The sequence below is a fragment of the Trachinotus anak genome, unplaced genomic scaffold, assembly GCF_046630095.1.
Source record: "Trachinotus anak isolate AG129_WGS33_773 ecotype Australia unplaced genomic scaffold, CSIRO_AGI_Tana_v1 ptg000015l, whole genome shotgun sequence".
NCBI lineage: Eukaryota > Metazoa > Chordata > Actinopteri > Carangiformes > Carangidae > Trachinotus > Trachinotus anak.
In genome coordinates this window covers 1963569-1985576 of record NW_027273866.1, presented here as the reverse complement: position 1 = coordinate 1985576, position 22008 = coordinate 1963569, and the positions used below count along the sequence as shown (strand labels likewise).

At 44.6% G+C, this 22008-nt stretch overlaps 1 protein-coding gene across 2 annotated transcripts in view; it reads left to right on the top strand.

Moving 5' to 3' along the window:
* LOC139632726 (formin-like) overlaps window positions 1–22008 on the top strand; it is a 54857-nt gene that overhangs the window by 1695 nt on the left and 31154 nt on the right. The window contains exons 2-7 of one of the 2 annotated variants that reach the window (XM_071497882.1): window positions 459–2111; window positions 8618–8784; window positions 14423–14543; window positions 16156–16217; window positions 17818–18548; window positions 20471–20612. In XM_071497882.1, coding sequence (XP_071353983.1) covers window positions 569–2111; window positions 8618–8784; window positions 14423–14543; window positions 16156–16217; window positions 17818–18548; window positions 20471–20612 — 2766 coding nt within the window. In that variant the 5' untranslated portion in view covers window positions 459–568. Of the gene's footprint in view, window positions 1–458; window positions 2112–8617; window positions 8785–11584; window positions 14266–14422; window positions 14544–16155; window positions 16218–17817; window positions 18549–20470; window positions 20613–22008 lie in introns of those variants that run through there. The other variant, XM_071497883.1, reaches the window with a different exon arrangement.

The following is a 22008-nucleotide window of genomic DNA, read 5'->3' as shown; positions in this document are numbered from 1 at the left end:
GATGTTGTGAAATGTTTCAGGGAATGGTTTGGAGCAGTAAAGACAAACGTGAGCCTGTTTTGCTTGTAAACACATCCGACGGGGCTCTGCATGTGCCGTCACCTTCTGTGACACCGGCAGGTTTTATGCGGCAGCTTGTGAAATGTTGATGAAATGCGGTTTTAGAAATGTTCCCTCTTCTTGTACAACACTGGAGGAGAGGAGGATGAAGATTAGACGAGGTCAGGACGGTAAGTGTACAATAGAATCAGTTCTAGTTTGGATTTTCTTTAGTTTTTATTTGTGGTTGACAGTGAGATGTGGAGGGCCTGCTGTTGTGAGAGAATGTGTATTCTATGTTGAACATTTACAGATTATATTTCAGTCAAAGCTTGAACTCATAAGAATATAACAAAAGTGATGTTAATCGGACATCCTGTGTCTGCAAACTCAGATTTATTGCTGTGTGCTACTTTCAGCATCCGGACAGGCCAGGTGATGAATAACCAGAAAAATCCTCCTCTGCAGTCCGAGCCCCGTCAATCTGTCTGGGGATTGACCACTTTCTCAGAGTGCTTGAGTGATTAACATGGCACCCATCATGGAGGGCACCCACACCGTCTTGCTCCTGTACGCACCCATCCGTGAGTTAAGCAACATCAGCCTGTATTTTCCCAAGAGGCGGGCCCCAAGCTTCAAGTACAAGAGCCGCGCCCCTCACTCAGAAAAGGCTGTTAATGACCATGACTGGGGAAAGGAGGATCTCGCGGTGTCCGAACAAAGAGGCCAGTCTTCCGACTCCTCAGGCGAACTCCTCAACTCCCAGCAGGCAACAAAGGAAGCTGTTGCAGAGCTCTGCTGGCTGGCGGCGGAGCACCACCAGTTGCTGGCGGATCTCTTATCGCTGTGTAGGGATTGCACCAACAAAGTCAGGATGGGTAACCAGGACGGGAAACTCCAGGATTACATGGAGGGCCAGGAAGTTCACCTTGGAGGTCAGGTTCTCAGCAGCAGCAACTATTCTCTCGCTGTGTCTACAGAGCAGAAGAGGGCTACATCCAGGAGCAAGAAGCTGAAAAAGTTGGGAAGCAAGACACTTGACAGCGCTGAGGATTTCCTACACAGTAAGATGAAGAAGAAAGTTAGAAGTGGATCTTCATGTGTTGAACTTCCTGCTCAGAAGAGTGTGTCCATATCAGTAGCCTCAGTAGTGGAGCAGATCCCTGGTACCCCAGCCTCTGTCCATGTCTCTGACAGCTCAGTCAGTGGGTCTTATGTCAGCGCAGTCAGTAATCCCATCCTGCCAATGGAGGAACCCTTCCAGATCGCTCGTGAAGGCTGGGACTTCATGGAAGACAACCGGGCATTTGACCCTGACATGTATTTCTGTAATGACTTCTCCGAGTATGACAGTGAACTGGGTTATGAGTCGTCTTCTTGTAGCCTCATGGAAGGACTGACCCGACGGGAAAGTGGGAGCAACCTTCGACCAATTAAGAGGTCTGATTCTCCGGCCGAGACATTATCGGAAGATGCATCGACAGTGAAGTCCGCTCAGCAGCTGTACGGCGAAATCAATCAGAGGAATACAGGGGTCACGGTGGTGGCTAAGGTGCAGGATGTGGAGGGGAAAGTGCAACGTGTCAGCCATACAAGCCCAGACAGGGAAGGGCCAGCTGAGTGGAGAGGGCCAAACAGAGACCACCTGCTGGGAGTCAGTAGAGAAAAGACAGGAACCAAGCTCTCTGAGGGGCTACAGTTGCCCCTGTTCAATACTACCAATCCTGCACCCCCAGCTAAGTCCCACATAAAGAGCCCCTCCTCTCCTTCTCTCGCTGGGGTCTTCAACACATCTTTCCCTGCCTCAAACAGCCTCCAGAGCATGTCCCCCGTCCTGTCCCCTCTGTCCTCCAAGCAGGCAAGCCCCCAGCTCAACCACCGTATTGTGCTGTTGTCAGATAAGGACATAGACCCAGATCGAGACAACTCCAGTAACACAGACGAGCCCAAACTCTTCTCGGAGGTCATCGACAAGAACGGCAACAAGCGGACTGTCACCCGTCTGGATCTGAACCTCGGCAGGCGGCCGAGCAACTCCAAGTGGAATTCCTCCAGCAACTCCACAACAACAGGTGAGTTATTAGAAATCACGCTGCTCCTACACATTGATTCATGCTCGAGCTCCCTGCCTTGATGCAAATGTTGACATCCACGCTTTTATCATCTGAGAAGCATGAAACGTTTGTCAGAATGTGCCCCTCATCTGGCACTGCCGCTGCCGGCTTTCAAAGAACAGAACAACAGGAAGATGCCGTGAGAGATTGTGTTTGTCTGTCAGAGCCACTGCCTGAGGTTGTTTTTGAAATGCTCCAGCAATTACTCTGCAGCATTGTAACTGACAAACATTTTCCAGGCAAGGAGTTTTACTTTGTCACTCCAGCTGTTATCTGGTAAACTAGCTAGACCAATAAATGGACATTGTTTTGCAAAATGTCTCTGTTAGTCCTGTAAGTTTTTAACTGCTGTGCTCTCACTTTGGTATGACATGTGACCACAAATTAAAAACTCCCCAACTGAGTTGAACATGGGGCAAACAGGGCCTGAGAATAGTTTCGCTGATGATCCATTTTAACTCTCTCGTGGAAGGCACAGATTAGTGGCAGTGTCCCGGATCAAAGACTCAAAGTTGACATAAAGTTCGACCTGACCAGGATTCTCGTGAGCACAGTGCTAACTGAAGCATTGCCAATTTGGACTCTTGAGGGATCTGCCGTCCCTCCTCTAAACCCACCTCCTACCCCCTTTCACAGGAAGCTGACAAAGGATCAGGGACCCAGCAGGCACAAGGGTTACAGAAAAAAGGATTAGAAGTTCCTTATTTGCTGAACTCTTTTCCTCTTTTTTATAATCTGGCCTATTGTATGTCATGCTTACAATGACAGAATAAATGGATTTAAACACTCACATCATACATAATCTTCGCAAAGCCACAATAATGTCACAAGCTTAGTTCAGGGATGTCAGTGTGACTTTTCATCAATGACCACTGACCAGTCTTTCTTCTCTTTCCAGCTTCTGTTCAGCAGGCCATCCTCTGACTTTTACCCTTTGATCAGGAGAATAGGTTTCTGTGTTGGTTTAAAGTTCATGCACCTTTACTGTAAGTGCTCAGTCCAAGTTGATTTTGCTGCCGCTGGTCTGATGCTTCGGTGAGGTTATTTTTATTACATTAGCTACCTCTGTAACATGGTTAATCATACCTTTCGGACAGTGCCATGCAATCTTTGCTTTCATTTGCAGTACTGTGCATTTGCAAACAGATGGCCTGCCATTGATTATGTAATTTACTTATAGACTGTGGATATTGGGTGGACTTTTTTAATGTCACTGTGAACACTTTTATCCCTATTTTAAGAACAATGTCTCATTTTTAAGGAAGCTCCAGAGTATTTGAATTGTTACATCATAGATTAGTACTAGCTCAAGCAACACAGCCAGCAATGCTCAGCTCAGCAGCAGCCAGAGGGAGAATGAGTGCTGACCATTGTGGAGCTAAGCTAACTGGAGGATAGGGGAATGAATAACCCGGCTTTACTCATGTGGGGATAATTTGGATCGATTCCCACTGAAATGACACTGTCCCTGTGTGCCCTCTCACACCTTGGTATGCACATGGAAACAGCACACTCACATGGTGTACATTAATATGCACACATGCACATAAACCCCTGTACCTCTTTTTTTTAATTTTTTTTTTATTTATTAAAGCTAGTTATCTGCATGAAGCTCTGAAAGAATAAGATACGCTTACACTGTTGGCTACGTGGTTTCCACATGCTTCATGCTGCACAGCCTTTCAGAACGCAGGCTGAAACCTTTAATCTTTAACAAAATCCCTCTGTCAATTCTGCTGCACTTGGAATATTTACTGAATCACCCTTGTGTTGCTTGATAATTGAATACACTTCAGATGTTAACACGGATAAATGAACATCACAGGGTCCAAGCCAAAAGGGCTAAGTGGGTCAGTGTGAAGCTCGGCCCTTCATGGTTTGCAAATGTCGAACTAATTATGATTTGGGCTCTTTAATCTGTGCTCTCTTATTGAAGCTCAGTGCTTATTAAGGAGTGTGATTATGCAAAAAAGGACTGGCTATTTTACAGTAACAAATTCTCCTGTTTACTTCAAGTGCTCATGCTCCTGCACTGCTTTCTGTGTAAGAGGATACTTGATGCATTTACTTAAGGTGTGTATGTGGTGGTTTTATGTTTGTTAACACAGTATCTTTGTAATGTACGTCGATTTGTTTCTTTTTATGTCAGCATTTGTGTTGTTTGTTCTCTTATACTCAATAAGCAGTCAACCCCAACACCATATTAAAGCTGCACAAGAAACTCCAGCTAGTCACTAATTCAAAATCAACAATTAGTTAAAAGATGCAGTAATTCTTTGTAGAGGCGAGAGAAAATGTAACCTCAAGTGATCACAGTCCCTTTCACATTTCATATAGTCATTTAATAGTTATGGTAGTTGTGATGAAAATATTGATTACAGCCACTTTAAAAAATGCTGTTATCAGGCCAATCAGCCATTAGTGTGTCTCTCTCTCTCTCTCTCTCTCTCTCTCTCTCTCTCTCTCTCTCTCTCTCTCTCTCTCTCTCTCTCTCTCTCTCTCTCTCTCTCTCTCTCTCTCTCACACGCTCCCTTTACCCCACCCTCCCTTAATTCCTTACTTATTTTATTGTCTGACATATGGCAGGCAATACCATAATCAGATTACCCAATAGGTTCCAGCAAGGTCATATGAAACTGATCAGCACAGAGCACAGAAGAGCGTATCACCCCGCTCTCCCTTCCAGCTGTCATTCAGCACAGAGTGCACTGCCATGCATCATTGTTTCACCCAATGAGGACAAGGGCCAGCTCTATTCAGATAATGAAGAGGATTCTGCCTAAACAGGCTAAAAGAGCTTCTCTCTCTCAGTCTGTCTTGCACTGTTTCTCTGAGCTGAATACTATTTACAGACCCAGGGCACGAAGGTCTTTCTCATATAATGTGTAGCTTCTTTTCTTTAATAAACGACTCTGCTACATTGCCATCTTAGCAAATGCTAGCTGTCCCATCTCATGCTTTTGGGCTACACTCACCAGTACACTGAAGCAAAGTTAACCAAATTTCCTGTCTCCTAGTCTGCAGCCTGCCAGGCCCAATGAAAGCGCTCTTCCCTCTTCCTTCAGTTCTGTATTATCCCATCAGCCTCCAGAACTGCATTTCAAATGAGTAATGATGACTCTCCGAGCATCATGTCATGCTACATCTCTTCTCTGGCCCTCAGGGCACCGCAGTGCTCTTTGCTGGGTTGCCTCTTGTGGCTGCCTTTTATTTACATGGACCTCAGTACTGACAGCCAAGCCAGTCAGTCAGTCAGCCAGTCTGACAACGATGCACGGCCAACAAGCCTGCGTGGAAAAACGGCTGTGACAGGCGCAAAAGAAGCTGGGTGATTTATAAATCCTGCATTTTTCATGATTTATATAAAAGTCTATGATCCTCCTTCCTGGCTGAAAGTGATGGAGGGGGTGGAGGCTGCCAGATGCACTCACCATGCTTCATGGCCCAGTTCTTTTACTTTGAATGATGAGGTTATAGATTTTTAGTGGATAAAATAGGGCACTGGACACACTGGGCAAAGCTGTTTTGTGTGTCTTTGATAAGAATAAGAAACGGTGCAGTGGGAGGAGGTAGAGTGGTGTGAAATCTCTATCTATAGAAATGCATATACATATGTTGACCTTGTCTAGTCTGTTCATAATATTGATCACTTTCACTAATTGCTGTTTGCTGCGTTTGAAAGCTAACTTTGTTCTTAGTGGTTTCATGTCTGCTTTACGGTGTTGAATACAGCCTGACCAAAGCTTCCTGTGGCCACTGGATGAGTGAGGACTAGCTGACAGAGTGACAGGGGGATTAATCTATCACCCCTGACAACACCCACCTTTCAGAATCAGACATCAGATGGCATCTGAGCCAGGACACGTCATTGTTAAAATGATAATGCTTACAGTGCCACTGAAACACCCACGCTGTCTGACAGCTGCTCACAGACACATTGTGATTTTCACTGTCAAATTACTGCACTGTTGGTCAACACCTGCAGGCTTTGCACCAAGGAAACACCTGTATTTACTGTAGATGTCTCTGTCAGAGCATGCTGCTGACTCTGCCAAAGGGATGATATTTGGTGCACTGATGTTATCTTGGGTTGGGATGATCCAGTTAAGAACACATTACCTTCTGTCAAATCAAACTCTGTGTCAGCCACCAGACAAACACAATCCCCTCTGCCCCCTCTGTGTCCGCTCAGTTACGGACACTGTGATTCAGTCTTGGCTTTTAGAGCAGCGGGGAGAGAGATTAAATGTCAGTAAGCACACAATTCTCCCCAGCGCCATTGAACTTAAGCTCACTGTGTGTGTGTGTGTGTGTGTGTGTGTGTGTGTGTGTGTGTCTGTACATGCACGTTAGAGAGCGGTAAATAAACCTCAAATAAACAAATGTGGTACCTTCATTACCTAATGCATCTAAGAGTTGCTACCCCCCGTCTGTTTGCAGTTAATACATTGCAGTGTAGTGCATTACCTTCACTGCAGTGTGTTTGACTATAGGGAAGAAGACATGCCTTTTCCTCTTCCTGTCCAGATGGTGGCAGTGTGGAACACCTTATACATATTTAATTTGGTGACTGTTTGGCTGTCAATCAGGAGAAGCGTAGGCACACATGCACAAGCAAACATCAAGACTGACTTAACCACTATGTGTTTGGGGGCATGACGGAACATATCAGTGGGTGTTGTTTGACTGTTTCATATATTTAATAGATTGTGGCTGGTTGATTTTACACACACAAATAAGGAACTGAGGAGAGTGCTGCTTCTGATCAGTAGTTTTTTTCCTTGGCTCAGGCTGGGCCAAGTCTGCATTTGGAAGTGTCCCAGCCTACAGTCAGCAGTTCCCACTGCGGGACTATGCAGCGCAGCATTATCATAATGAAAAGTTATTAATCTAATCCTGCTTTTTTTTCCTGCTGTCCAAGTCCCAGATAACGGGAGCGACTGCAGGCATTGCTGCTGTCTCATAATGACTGATTGTGGTAGAACACCGAAGCTGAATTTCAATGCTTCCATTTTTCAGTGAAGCCCCCCCAGTTGGTCCTGTGTGTGTGTGTGTGTGTGTGTGTGTGTGTGTGTGGGCTTCCATAACTGAATTTAAAAGCATTTGGCTGAGACTTCGACTCTGGGGATCTATTGAAGAGGACTTCCAAGTCCTTAGAAGTGGCTGCTGGACTGCAATACAGTAATGCCACACGCCCTGTTCAAGGACACTTGTGACATACTGAGCATATGGGATATTTTAGCATCTCATTGAACAGGAAGTCATCTGCATTTCTCAGTTTCCAGCTCATAATTCTGCCCAAACAGGTCAAGGTGTTGTCTTACAGCTGGATGAAATTCAGGTCACCAAGCTTCAAGAGCTATTCCCTCGCCCTCGGTGTGTTCTCTTCTCTGTCTTCTTCTTCCCTCACCTCACTGTCCTGGCCCCGTGTCTCTAACGTGTATTTTTCAGCCCTTTTTATTGCGTGACTCACGCTCTTGACAGTGAGTGCATGCATCAAGGCATGATGTATCATGTTTCTGCCCATGTGAGAGGTAGTTGATGAAACAGCGTTTTTGCTTCTGTGCTGGCACTGGCAGCAACAGCCTCTTTCCTGAAGTTAATGCCATGTGATTTGTTCAGGCCATAATGCACAAGGAAGTCTTTGCAGGCTCAGGCTGTGTCTGTAGTGTGTCAGTGAGCAGTAAATATTAAAGGCCAGGTGCTCTGAAATGCTGAGAATGAGTTCAAACTCCCCAGCGAACTGTGGCAGAAGCAGCACAGAGAGGGCAGTTCCTGCTGAAATTTAAATTTTATCCACCTTTAGCAGTGTTAAAGTTTACCTGTGGCATGATGGTGTGTGTGTGTGTGTGTGTGTGTGTGTGTGTGTGTGTGTGTGTGTGTGTGTGTGTGTGTTCTTAGTCAGGAGAGGGCAGTCTCTCCCAATCTAAATTAAGTTGAAGTTTTGTATTTGCACCCTGCAGGGCCTTTAGATGACTGAACAGGCTCACACATGCATATTTTCAATTAACTTTATTTGTACTGCAGTGGTGGGGCTGAGCAATGTCATGGCTTTATTACAGTGAACATGTTTTGAACGTGAATCTATATTAGACAGTGGTATTTGTTTTTTGAGACCATTTTTTCTTATTGGATCAGTGTGCCTTTTTGTTGGTGTTGACGACTGGAACAGTGCTGGCTAAGTGCAGATAAAAATAGCTGTGTGTCCTCCAGCTGCAGCTAAACTGGGGTCTCTCTTGCTGCCGGTTTGATGCTAAAAGCCTCTGATGCCTGCGTTCTACCTCATTCCACTTTCGTAACCCATGCAGGCTACACAGGAAAATAACTTGCCTCAGTCTGCGCAGCTTATTTAGCCCGGTCACACCTGATAACACCTGTTGTGTTTTTCCATGCTATGATTCCTTGCACAACATTGAGCCTTAATTACCCTGTGGTCATATGTGTTTGTTTGTGTGTCTCTGCAGAGGATTCCCTGTTGCGTCAGGATGATATTTGGATGCTGGATGGAGACGACTCTCAGGAGCCGCTTTCCCGCGTTCCACGCCCTGATCACCTGGACTTCCTACGCATCACGCCACCCGAGGATGACATTATCGGGGACACACCCTACTATCCCAAGCTGGAGTGCACGGTGAGGGCCCTCATGAGCAGCACACTTATCAAAATTGGCTGTAACACACATTTTCCCAACCCAGAGCAGCGTACCATGGGACTCTCTTCTCTTTTTTTTTTCCCCTTCTTGGGACTCATGGGGATTTCTCTCCAGTCGGGCATTTAATCACCTGATCATGAATTCTTAGAGATGGATTAACAGGTCAGGGATTCTAATCTGCAGACCCGGTTCCTAAGCCAAAACTGACTGCGATCATTCCACTCAAGCCTCTCTTGTTCAGAGCAAAAAACTGAAAAATCTCACCCTCTCCTGCAGGCCTTTTTGATCATTCTGTAACCTTAGTCAGGGTGGTTTAGGCCATAGAGAGTAATTAGAGGGATTTCCGTATTATTATTGTTGCTGAGGTTGCAACACAAGATACACAGCACGTGTGGCTCATGTACAGTAATCCTGCTGTATGCATGTCTTCCAAAAAGCCTGCAGTTAACAATGCAGTTTGTTTCCAGATGTTTGTAGTTTTTAATTATGCTAATAAATAGTGCAATCAAACTGCACCCATGAATCATCTAATTTAAAAAAAACGATTTCCATCTCTGTAACTCTCTTTGAGTCTGTCCAGGTTTGCTGTCTGGCAAAGGTATTCATTCCTTTGGCAGATGAGGCAGTTAAACTGGGTGTGGCTGTAGGTGGGTAGTCCAGCAATGCAATACCATGAATTGTTTTTTCCCCAAGACACAATAGGCCGACTGACTGTGAGATTAATCAGTTAACATACCATTACAAAGGCCACGCTGTGCATTGTTTTGAAAGTGACAGCCGTCTCACTTACTTGGCTGGGGCATGGCTTCTTTGTCGCCATTTTCATGTCACTAGAAAAACACACATCAATTGTAAATGATGCATTCTGAGAGTGTTTAACTGCTGAACTCACAATGCGATGACACCATCCAAACACATGATTGGATTTGATAGTTTTTTTATTTTTAGATCTGCAGTGTTTACATGATCAGGAACATGTGCATTCAGAAAGCATGCACTGTACATGCGTCACCACTGGGATTGTATTGGGCAGTTGATGAGTGATGCCTGATTTCCTTCAGACACGACGCTTAGAATTGAGACCAAACAGTTTCATCTTGATTTGATCAGACCAGAGAATCTTGTTTCTCACAGTCTGAGAGTCCTTGAGGTGCTTTTTTTTTTGCGAACTTCTGTCTGGCCACTCTGCCGTAAAGCTCAGATCAGTGGAGTGCTTCGGTAATGGTTGTCCCCTCTGCAAGTTTCTTGCATCTTCACACAGGGTCTCTGGCGCTCAGCCGGAGTGACCATCCCGTTCTTGGTCACCTCCCAGATTGCTCAGTTTGGCTGGTTGGCAAGTTCTAGGTAGAGTCCTGGTTGTTCCAAACTTCTTCCATTTAAGAACTATAGAGGCCACTGTGCCCTTCAGTGCAGCAGAATTTTTTTATATCCTTCCACAGATCTGTGCCTCAACACAATCAGGTCTCTGTGCTCTGCAGGCAGTTCCTTCAACCTTGTGACTTGGATTGCGCTCTAATTTGCATTTTCAGCTGTGAGACTTTATATAGACAGGTGTGTGCCTTTCCAAATCATGTCCAATCAATTGAATTTAGTCAAGGTGAGGAAACATCTCAAAGACAGTCAAGAGAAATGGGAGGCACCTGAGCTACATTTCAAGTGTCGTAGCAAAAGGTCTGAATTCTTGTCAATGTGATGTTTCAGTTTCTCCTTTTTAATACACGTGAAAACATCTAAAATTTTGCTTTCTCCTTCTTATTTTGGAGTATTGAGTGTAGCTTGATGAGGGGATAAATTAATTTAAACGATTTTAACAGAAGGCTGAGCCATGTCACCACTGAACTGATATGTGCCAGATATCAGTTCACATTACAGCCTTGTCTGTCAGCGGTGCCTCTTTCTAGTAAAACCTCTGAGGGGATTTACTGTGTGTGTATGAAATACCACTGCTCTTACATAACTTAATTCCTCTGCTACAGAAACCCACTCTCTATTTATGGCTTTCTTCTGATGAAAGAAAAAAAAATATCCAATCTGAGCAAAATGCAGTGAAAAAAATTGCATATTTTTTTTAGGTTTTTATTGGTTATTATTGTAACAGAAACAAGGAAACACCTGTTTGTGAATACATTTACAACAATATTTCCAGTATTCGTGCAGTCCCTTTTGCTGGGTTCATTAGTTCGTCCACTTCCAGTCTTGTTGAATGTCCATTTCTCCACTTTTTCCCTCCCAATCTTTTGTTTAATTTGGGTCATAAAACTGGACAGAAACATTTATGCAACACAATTTCAAACACACTTCTTGTATAAGCGAGTCCTTTGTGGCTTCAGCTGAGACTGTGCTCAGTGTGCCAGTCTGAAGGAATGCGTTCGACAAGCTTGACCTTTGGTTGTTAAGGGCAACCACAGTTTGAAGAACCACTTCACTGACACCGATACAAAAATCAATCCAATGTTAGATCTGGTTAAATCAAAGATAAGCTAAGATTGTTGAAACATCACAGAAGTTATTTCTCTCTGCTTTTTAATTTTCTCCTTAAAACGATTCACTTGTTCCCTTTTCCCACATAGATTGTATCGCCTGTTGTTAGCTGTTAGCTGTTGCCTGTTGCTAGCTTAAAAACTTTTTAAACCTCCTAGAAACAGCGGGCGTCAAAACTGGACTTAACTGACACAGCTCAGTATGTAGAGAAAGTTGACCTTGCCTCTCTACCTGAGGTAAGTGAATCAAAATGTCATGTCTTTTCTAACTGAGCTCAGACCTGTTCTGTCTGAGACTCCAGGAGCTGCTAATCACACATTAGCCACTGAGCCGGTTAGCCAGAGCTGGCTGTAGCCACGCTGCCTAATCACCACCTCTTAAGCCCTGTATTGCAGTAGCTCACCGCTTAATGGTGCAATGCTGGTTTACTGGACCACTGCAGCTCTCCACCTGACCACGAACTCACCTCTCCTCTGTGTTTACTCTGTTACCTCGGCAGCCATTTTACGGAAGTGAGCAGAGGTAATCAGACACCTGTGGTGCCGGGCTCTGCAGGTCCCCTCCCAGGAAGGGAGGGACCTGAGGGGAGGCGTCCTCAGACTGGGTCGACCAGTGAGACACTTTTTTTTTTTTTTTTCTTTTTTTTTTCTTTTCAACCTGAGAGTTTTTTTTTCCCCTCACACAGGCGCACACAGGGCTTTCACGTAAAGTGAGACAGACAAGCTAAAGGAGACAGACTTGTACTGGAAAAACAGTTCAGTCATGGAGTCAACATAGAGCAAGATAGCAAACAACTTCATGGATAATACCGCTCAGCTTGACGCAACATTTGGAAACGCTTTTGTGAACGGCAAGTGAACTCTGTTCTCCTGCTCTCCCGCGGAGATTACAGCAGGACATGCTTCCAGCCACTGAGCAGCTTGACTTCACTTGCGGCGTCGTGGGAATCATGCTCACACAGAGGAGACTCAACTGTACTACAGTCAGCAGTAGTCTGTATGTGATATAATGAAAGTCTGCTTTATGCAGCCTGTTTGTGTGTCACTCAACAAGATTACAGAATAGTGTTGTTACAACTGGCACCCTCCTAAAGACGGTAAGAGGAGCTGGGGGAAATTTGTCCATTCAAAGGCTTTTTGTTCTCAGCCAACGGTAGAGGTGGAATAGGAGCCACTTGGATAACTGGAGGTGGGGAGATGAACCTTTTATGACACTTTCAGCGGACACTTTGCTGGAGCTGCTGCCTGTTTTGGTTTGCCTCCGTTGGTGTGACGACTTCAGCAAAAAATGGACAGTGCAAGTAGTAACTCAGAGGAGCGGGGGAAGCAGCCTTCTAGTTCCATACTGAATGCCTTCAGCAGTTTCTTAACCCGGGATAGGTCTGCCTCTTCAGACATGGAGTCTGCGGTGCTGATGTCTTTCAAGGAGTTGCCAGACGGCAAGAATCCTCCTCCTGAAGGTGGTCAAGCTACTAACAGTGAGCACTCACTAAAAGGGAGGATGGATAAAGGACCAGCTGGAGCGCAAGTTGACCCAGACCTGGTCCAGGTTACGAAGGTGGAAACATATAGTGACACAGAAAATGAGGATGAGGAGGCTTCCCATGGCAGCACCAGCACGTCAGAGAAGCTTGCCAAGACCAGGGAGCCCGTCCTACCTGAGGGGGACAGTAACACAGAGGACCATGTAGGAGGGGATGAGCGACAACATGCTGCAGAGGCAGAGTTTAAAATGCCTGTGTTTAGAACGCACAATATTAGGGAGAGATCCCGCATAGAAGCGATTCTATTTTCAGATAGGTTTAACAGCAGGACTAGCTCTAGGACAGTTTCAGTTTCCAAACAGGGGGATGGCTGCACCACCAAGGAGAGCACCACCACAGTGTCTGTGGCTGCAGAAACGTTGGGTGCAGACAAGAATAGTAGGAAAAATGTGGTAACAAATGAGGGTGATGAAAATGCAGGCATAGATTGCTCTCAATCTGTTCCCTCCCTCATCTCGGGACATCCTGCTTCAGAGGCTGCAGGTCATAATGCTGCCTCGGCCTCTCCATCCAAGCAGACAGAGGATTTAGATAGTACTCCAAAGGAGGAGACACATGTTCCCTCCAGTCCTAAGACTCCCGAAGTGTCAGTCCAATCATCCCTTAGGCCAGAGGAGCAATCAGACACTGCTGCTATTACAAAGACACCCATGTCGCCATCATCTGCATCTGAAGAACCTCTGGGTGACATTCAGCCAAGTGCCAGTCCTACTTCACATCGCACAACTGCTCCAAAGACTCCTGAAATGAAGTCACCACCTCCAGCATCATCTGTTGCACCCTCCTCCACCTCATCCCCGTCCAGGGGCGCGGCGCTCCCTTCGCCCCCTTCTTTCCACATGCCGGCTCTCTTCAGTGGGTTCAGGGTGCTGAAGAAAGGAGCAGTGGGTGAAGACAGGGAGACGGTGTCAGAGATAAAGCAGAGGGAGAAGGATGCTGACCTGGCCCTGCTCAGCCTGAAGAAGACGGTAAACAAAGCCAAGCTCTTCCCTGAGCAGAAGACACCCTCTCCAGCCAAAAAACACGCAGAGCCGAAACCCATTGCAGATACCAGAAGCACTGTGTTGGGACAGCTCAGTCATCTGCTTAACAAAGAACCAAGCCACAATGAGACCAAACAGTCAGATCATGGGCCGGGTGCTGAACTCAAAAATGACAAAAAGGAGTCTGAAAACAGAGAGGAGGTTGCAGGAGAGAGAACTCCAGTCCCAGAAACTCCTACATCCACACCGGAAAAAAAGAAGACCTCAGACCTGGCCTATGAAACCTTCAGGAACATCTTTGGCCCTAAAACTGTCAAAAAGGAAAAAACAGAAGATGTGGATCTGGAGGCAGTGAAGAAGAAAATCAAGAATGACAAGGAAAACCTGAGGTCGATTTTTGAGAGAACCTCCAAATCTCCTGTGAAGGAAATCAGTAGTCCCACAGAGGCTAATGTATGTACTGACACCCCTAAATCATTTTGAAGCACATATGTTTCATTTAAGCGCCCTGGACTTACTTCAGACAAACCGGCACTTTAAATCAGAATATTACTGTTATTGCATTACCCACATATATGCTAAAATTGTTCCCTCCGCTTTCTTCCTACAGACAGAGCTCACGTCCCCAACAGACAGTGAAGACCGGACTCCAGGGCGGCTGCAGGCTGTGTGGCCCCCACCCAAACCTAAAGATGAGGAGGAGAAGGTGGGGCTCAAGTACACTGAGGCAGGTAAGAACCTCAAGCGTGTTGCTTTAGACACTGTTGCCTGTATTTACATCTAAGACCAGGAATGCTGACAGAGGACCATGCCAGTCAAGCTTACACTGACACACCCCACGCTGATTGGCTTTGTGGATAAGGGCAGTTGCTAATATTATCTTTGTATCTTTTGAATGGATCTCAAATGTGGGGTATTTGTCCTTCATTGAGCCTTAAAAAGTAAAACGCTAAAACAAAAGCACCACTATTGTCTAATGCTTGAGCACTCGCACATTACTCTAAACCTCTGAGACGAATCATGCAGAGCTGGCTAAGTATCCACAGCAGGGTGTAAGACATCCTTTAAAGTCATTTAAGAACACAGTGAGGCTGTGTCTGTCCTGTAACTCTGCAGTTTTGTGGCACCGCATGGGAGCATGTGTGGGGGTCAGTGGAGTAAAAACGTTTAATGGAATCGAGTACACTCTTTGCAGCACACTAACTTTGGCCCATCTTGTTCTCTAAAGGCACAGGGACACACACATAGGTCAAAAGCACACATGGCTGTCTGTGGACTGATTGAGTTACAGAGTAAAAAGCTTTCCCCTCATGCTCTAGGTGCAGAGGAACTGTGTTGCTACAGCAGCGCGACAGCTGTTGGATGTTCTCTGTGGTGCGGCTTCGTCCCTGAGAATAGATTAAAACTAGCAAATGTGGATTATTCCGGTGATGTGCACTCGAGGATCAGGCTTTGCTCTTGTCTAAAAGAATAGTGTGTGGAAGTTGAGAAGCAGAGCAAAAGTCCAGACTGTGAGCCACGTAGATAAACCAACACGTGTGTGCATGCAAATCATATACACGCCTTTCAAACATGTTTTTTTTACCAAACACACATTTATGACCCTGTATCATGCTACCAATGAAGTTGCATAAATAACGATATCTATTAAGAATAGTGTTTAATTGATTTTTAAGATAGGCTTGATTCTAATCATTGACTTGGATTAATCATTACCACAGTATAGTGTTACTCATTGCAACAGTGGGATAAACAGCTTGTCAGTGATAATGTGAACAGGATCATCTCCTTCGTGTGCTCTTGATTTTAGTCTTAATTTATTTTCAGCAGAAACAAAAACTTGAGATTCAGAAATGACAGCCAAAAGTCAACAGGCTAATCCTCAAACAAACTGAAAGCAGTCAACAGCAGCTGACGTTTTCACTTCCTTGATCTGGTAATAACAGATAGGCCCTTTTTGTATTTATGTCTTAACCTAACAAAGTATTTTCTTTAGGCTTTTCCTTTAGCCAGCAGTCTAATTAAAACTGGTTGGTTGAGTGGTAAAAATGATGACCCACCCTCCTGTAGAATTCAACCACTAAGGACAGCAGTAAATGTTGTTGTTGTGTCTCTTGTCCTACAGATCAGCTTGATAGTGAGTTAACATGCAAATATTTCAGCCACTAGTTCCAGGCAGTACAACTCCAACCGCCACCCCTCAATCAATAAATGAAATAGTACCAGCAATGAGCTGTGATTTTTGAATTGACCACACACTCCACTGTACATTTAATCAATCAAACCTATCATCAGAATGAGTTTGTGTTTCCATGCCACTGTCCCTATTCTGCCCGCTTTCAGAGCACCAGGCCGCTCTATTGCAGCTGAAGAGAGAGTGCAAAGAAGAGCTGGAGAGGATGCATGTAAGTTATCATATGACCGGAGCAAACACTGGTGGCAAACATATTGTGCACTGGAGTTAAATGAGAGCAGGAGTCTCTGAGGGCAGACTAGTTAGAGAAAGTGAGAAGATTCTGACGTACAATATGAAACAGAAACAAATATATTAATGTATATTGGTCAGAGGCTACTTAGCAGGACATTCATGGCAGTAATTCTTGTGTATGTGACATAAAATGAAATGTAGTTACATTTATGAGGCCCTTGTGGATGTTTAGTCTGTTATAGCAGTTAACTGTCGTGAACACAAGATGGTGCTAAGCAAGCATGAAATGTTCCAGTGCAGCAGCTAATCTGGTGCAAACTCTGCTCAGCATTTAATGGCAGCGCTGCGAGTTTTTTTAGATGCCACGGGTTTTGATGTTGCCAGGTATTCTTGATGTAATTCTTCTGAACAAAAATTGTCATTAAACTTGTTGATCAAGTTCATTTTAAAAGTTGAATAGTAATTTTCCTCAAATTGTACTTTTACATGCTCAAAGAAACAGTATAGAAAAATTAAATCGCACTTTATCAAATGTAGATTACAAAAATAGAAATAATTAAATTATACCAGTGTGTGAGCAAGTTAACCAGTGGAGACATATTTTCTTTTAACGTCCTGATCTGACTCTTTATGTAACCTTTAGCAGTTTTACACCAAAAGTGAAAATGAAGTTAATCAAAACAGAGGCAAAGCCTGTACCATGTCAATTAAAATAAATTCTGAAAGAGCTTTCTACTTGCCAGAATTTCATATTTTATGAATTATCTTTGATTTTATGACTTCCAAATGTTCCACACGCGGCCCTGTGATGGACATCTCTTTCCTTTCCAATGTAATGGCTCATTCCAGATTCTTTTTAAAGGTGTCAGTGTTTAACTCATCAAAAGCAGAGGTTTGGAGCGGTGTCTCGCAGGTGTTTTTCAACTGCAATCTTACTGTATAACCTTGGAAGAGCAATTGGAACATAATTCTGGCCATGTTGCATAACTTGTACCACTGATAAATTGCTTTATGGACCATTTCCTTGAAAAGTCTGACCTCAGAAATTGGTTTCTCAGCCTGTCTACTTAAAGCCTTTAATTTGACGTCGAACTTTAAAGGACTAATGCTGAGTCAGCCCACAAGAAAGGGTGGGAACGTGCCTAATGCTATTTCTAAACTGACATGAGTTAATAAGGAACATGTGTAAGATTTATTGCAAAACGATTTCCTTTCTGTCTCAAATCAATACTTTGCTTTAGTTGGATTGTTTTTCATTGTTTGAAATGTCAACTGAAAACTGCACTTACCAGATTTTCACAATAAGAGTGAGATATTGACCTCAGATTGGGGGGAAATTTTATTGGGAATAAGTTTAAAACAAAGCTGCATCAAATGAGTATTTTAATTTTAAACAAATAATCACGTTCATGTAAGCCAATTGGAAGAATAATTATACACTTCAATCAAAGTCAATCTCAAATATTGTCAATCACCTAGTATGGGTTTATTATATTATATAATGGGAAACAACTGAAGTTTGTGATGCTCTGGATTTGTATTGTATCTGACATTGTATCTGCTCTTTCTCCTTAAAGTCTGACTTTGAGCTTCAGATGTTCCAGCTGCGAGGTGAGCATGCTGTCTCAATATCGCACCTGGAGGGAGTCATCACGAAGATGCAAAGAGACAAGTCATACAATACAGGTCAGGAGCACAGTGAGGTCCGCGATGCCGCTGTGTCTACGGCAGATGACCCCACAAGCAAGACCTACCGCACTGTGGGTATCCAGACGGACAGGGAGACCTTCATCAAGAGCCCCGAGGGTGATGGGGGCAGTCTTGCTCAAAGCCCCAACCAGAACATGCCGAAAAAACTCAACTTAGACTCTATTGGTCTGGCTCTAAAAGGTGAAACAGCCCCAGGGGCTCCTGGACCTGCCCCACCACCGCCACCTCCTCCTCCTCCTCCTCCTCCTCCTCCTCCTCCACCCCCACCAGGCCTTTCAGGACCACCACCACCCCCTCCTCCCCCCCCCCCTTTACCAGGCAACGCTGGAGCACCGCCACCGCCACCACCCCCTCCACCACCTCCTCTCCCTGGAGGTGGTCCACCACCCCCACCACCTCCGCCTCCCCCTCCTGGCCTACCTGGAGCTGGTCCACCTCCTCCTCCCCCTCCTCCAGGCTCCGGGCCTCCGCCTCCCCCTCCTATGGGGGGGTTCAGTTTTGGCCAGAAAGTGGAGAAGGCCCCACGGAAGCCTGCCATCGAGCCAGCCTGTCCCATGAAGCCTCTGTACTGGACCAGGATACAGATACAGGACAATAAGTACGTACAACACTGTGGAAAAGTGATGACAACTTAAATCTCATTTTCATAGTTTTGCAATAATGTTGCTCATGTCCCAGTTCGACTTGACCTGCCTTACTTGTGGTTTTGGGGGGACATATCTAATAGGCAAAGATACAAAAATTTAAACTACAGGTATCCTATAGCTAATGAAGTTCTAAGCTTCATTGACTCTGGTCTAATGGGGTCTAACTGTAGACCTGAACATGCTTGTTCAGGCAGATATCAGAGATATGGCTGCTCCCACATCTAAAGGCTGTATTGAGATACTCTGTAATTGTGAGTGGATTATCCAGCCCATTTACAGTGGCTGTGGTTGTTGCCTCAGAGTGCCAGGCTTTCAGCTTTATGGCCTTGTATTTCCATGGCTGGGTTAGTGGAGGAAGCTGAGTTGTGGTTCGCACTCTCTCTTTGGTCCTGGCCAGTGCTGGAGGACTGACTGACTACACTACAGCAGTTTCATGTCAGCTATAAATTTAACTGTAAAGGGCCAAGTTAAGGGGCATTAAATGGGTCAGATGTTTAACTATAGGTGGATCAGCTGTGTGATCTCTGTTAATGGCGTGAGCTTCTGAGTTATGAGGGGGGGCAGTGTAAGGTTTGAAATGATGCCAGGTGCCTGAATGTAATTTGACACACAAAGTACAGTTGGCAGCACACAGGACAGACTTTCTTGGGAAGCTGCATTAAATATTACAAAAAAAAAAACGGGAGGGGCGGGGGACTTTGAGGGAGGGATTTTCAATTATAGTCATAATCTGGTCAATTAGAAAGTTATCTTGTATGGAAAGATCTCTTGGGTTTGGATGTAATTTTCTTTTCCAAGCTAGTTTCCTGCACTGTCGGGTTCAGAGTCGGAGGCTGTTTGCTGGACTTATTTTCCTCCGGGCTTTCAGGAAAGGAGTGCAAAATCTACAAAAAAAAAAGAAAGGAGGATTTCAGGACAGTACCATTATGTCCTCAACTGAAAATCTCTTGGCTGCCCCAGATAAATACTCTCACCGCTGCAACAGGAGGCCAACTGCATTTAGAAAAAATTGGACTTACTTGACCCTCACTGAGTCACTGGCAGTGCAGTTGATTGTTCTGATATTGAAGCCATGACCAGCCTGCCAGCACTCGTGTTCCTGTGTTGTATCCAGGTTCTCTTCCTCATTATAAACGGGCCTTGACTTGGGGAGATCGACCTGAATAATGTCATCAGATTATGACCTGCGTCGACAACTGCGTGTGGAAAGATAGCAGGGGGAAAGACTAAAGCAGTAATTAGGCATGTGTAGTGTATTACAGCTCATCATGCCACAGACTTTCTTTAGAATAAGTTTATTTGTTAGCGAACCATTTACCATGTCTGTTGATGTTCTTAGGGAAAGTAGAGACAGATGTGTTGAGTTTCAGTGAACAGAGAAGTTCCTGAACGTCCTCTTGACTTTAGACACCTCTTGTTCTTATTTCTGTCTCTGTTTGTTTCTCTCATGTTACTCAGCAACTTCTGAAACACAACATCGCCTCCCCTATTCTTATCCATTTGCTGGAAATGGTCCTTTATTACAGAAACAAGCTTGTCTTAAACTTTTGTTATTTTTATCACCTAGCTCATAAACAGGGCTTTTTAAAGCTGAGATTTTGCAGCCATTCCTGCCAAGTGTTTGTCGGACAGTGAAATGGAAAATGGCAAACAGTGGGAAGGTTGAATAAACATCAAATAATCTTCCACAAATAGAACACACAATTTGTTTAGCTCAAGAAACCAAGATGTTTCTAGCCTGCCTTGTGAGCCACTAGCCCGTCGTCGTGACTGTGATCGAATCTTTTGCACCCTATAACCTTAGCTTAGATGCACTGATCTATATATATAATAAATTACAACACATACTAACATCTTCACTTTGTTTCTCTAGCAACAACACACTGTGGGGGTGTCTGGAGGAACCAAACATCGTCAACACCAATGAGTTTGAGGAGCTCTTCTCTAAGGCCACGCTACAGCCGAAGAAGAAGCCCCTGTCGGACACCTATGAGAAGAAAGCCAAAACAAAGAAGGTAGATTCAGTTGCTCCACTCTCTCCTCCTCTGCTTGGCTTATATCTTCTTTTTGTCTCAGTTTTTCCTTGACGTGTTTGTAGTCGATGGTTATCTTGTTCATTTCGTCTCTTTCTGCAACCACCTGAGGGCGTTGTTAGTGTGTTTTCTTATCTAGCTTTGTTTGAAAAAGGCTTTTTGGCTGCTGTCGTGTTCAATAATAAATCAAAGAAAGAAATAATAAAAGGTGAACCGGAAAGAAATGGATTGCGCCTCTCATCAGGTCCTCCTCCAGGCTGTTGCCAGGTATTGCATTGGGCCAACACAGGCTATCAGTTTATGAGTTTTACTCCCTTGATTTTTTTCTTTTTTCCCTTGGCAAACTACCCTAACTGTGCAGGATTGCAATGTAGATAGAGCTTCAAGATTGTGCTGTTTTTCCCTCCTGGGCAGGCTTCAAAGTTTGTTTTCTGCTTTCTGCCAGATTGATCCACTGTTCCCCTCCCCACCAAAGACACACTTGTTGATGTCATGTCAAATGCTGCAACTCTGCACCTCCTGCTGCAAGCCAGCGCCGCGTCAGCATCCTGGCTGCCTAGTGGTCCTCACTGTGGCGTCCAAGCAGTTAAAAATCGGCCACTGCCCCAGTCTGTCCCCTCTAAATCCATACACATCCCTTATTCTGATCAATTTGTAAAGGCTCCACTCCGCTCCTGAGGGCCACAGACTGTGGCTGTGTGTGTGTGTGTGTGTGTGTGTGTCTGGTTGATCTCCATCCTTAGATCTCTCCGTTCAGTCTGGTCACTCTAAGGCAGCAAACTGATCCAAGTCAGACAGCCACATCCAGACACAAATCCTGCCAACTGTCTCCTGTCTGGGCTTACATCAGCCTGCAAGATGTTTGACCCCACTAATGGAAACACTGTTGAAACTAATTTCTATCAATCAAAAAATGCCATGTCCAACATAGCATTTGATGTTTAGTTTTTTTTTTTTTTTTTTATGTGAGAGAAAGACCTGTATGATACACTGGCTGAAGTTTATATCTATGTTAAGACATTTTGTGTAAACAGTACTTTGATTACACAGGAGTCTTATATTTAATATAAAGGTCTGTGTTTAGAGCCAGTGAGAGCAGTCAGAGTCCAACCCTACGATTAAAGAAGGAAAGTGAATACGCAAAGGCATGGTTGTTTTCAACCCGCTTAGATTTCCAACTCACTGAAAAGGTCGTCAAAATAAAAGAAACTTGTTTACGCAATAATTTTTTATCCCTGAAAGTTTATACTCAAAGATAAAGAGAGAGAAATCATTTGAAGGAGAAATCATCGGAATCACCAGCTGACGATGGCTTCCAAGAAGTTCAGCTGGTTAGAAGGTGGGGAAAGTAAGAGGCAGCGGAGAAGGAAGGCATGGA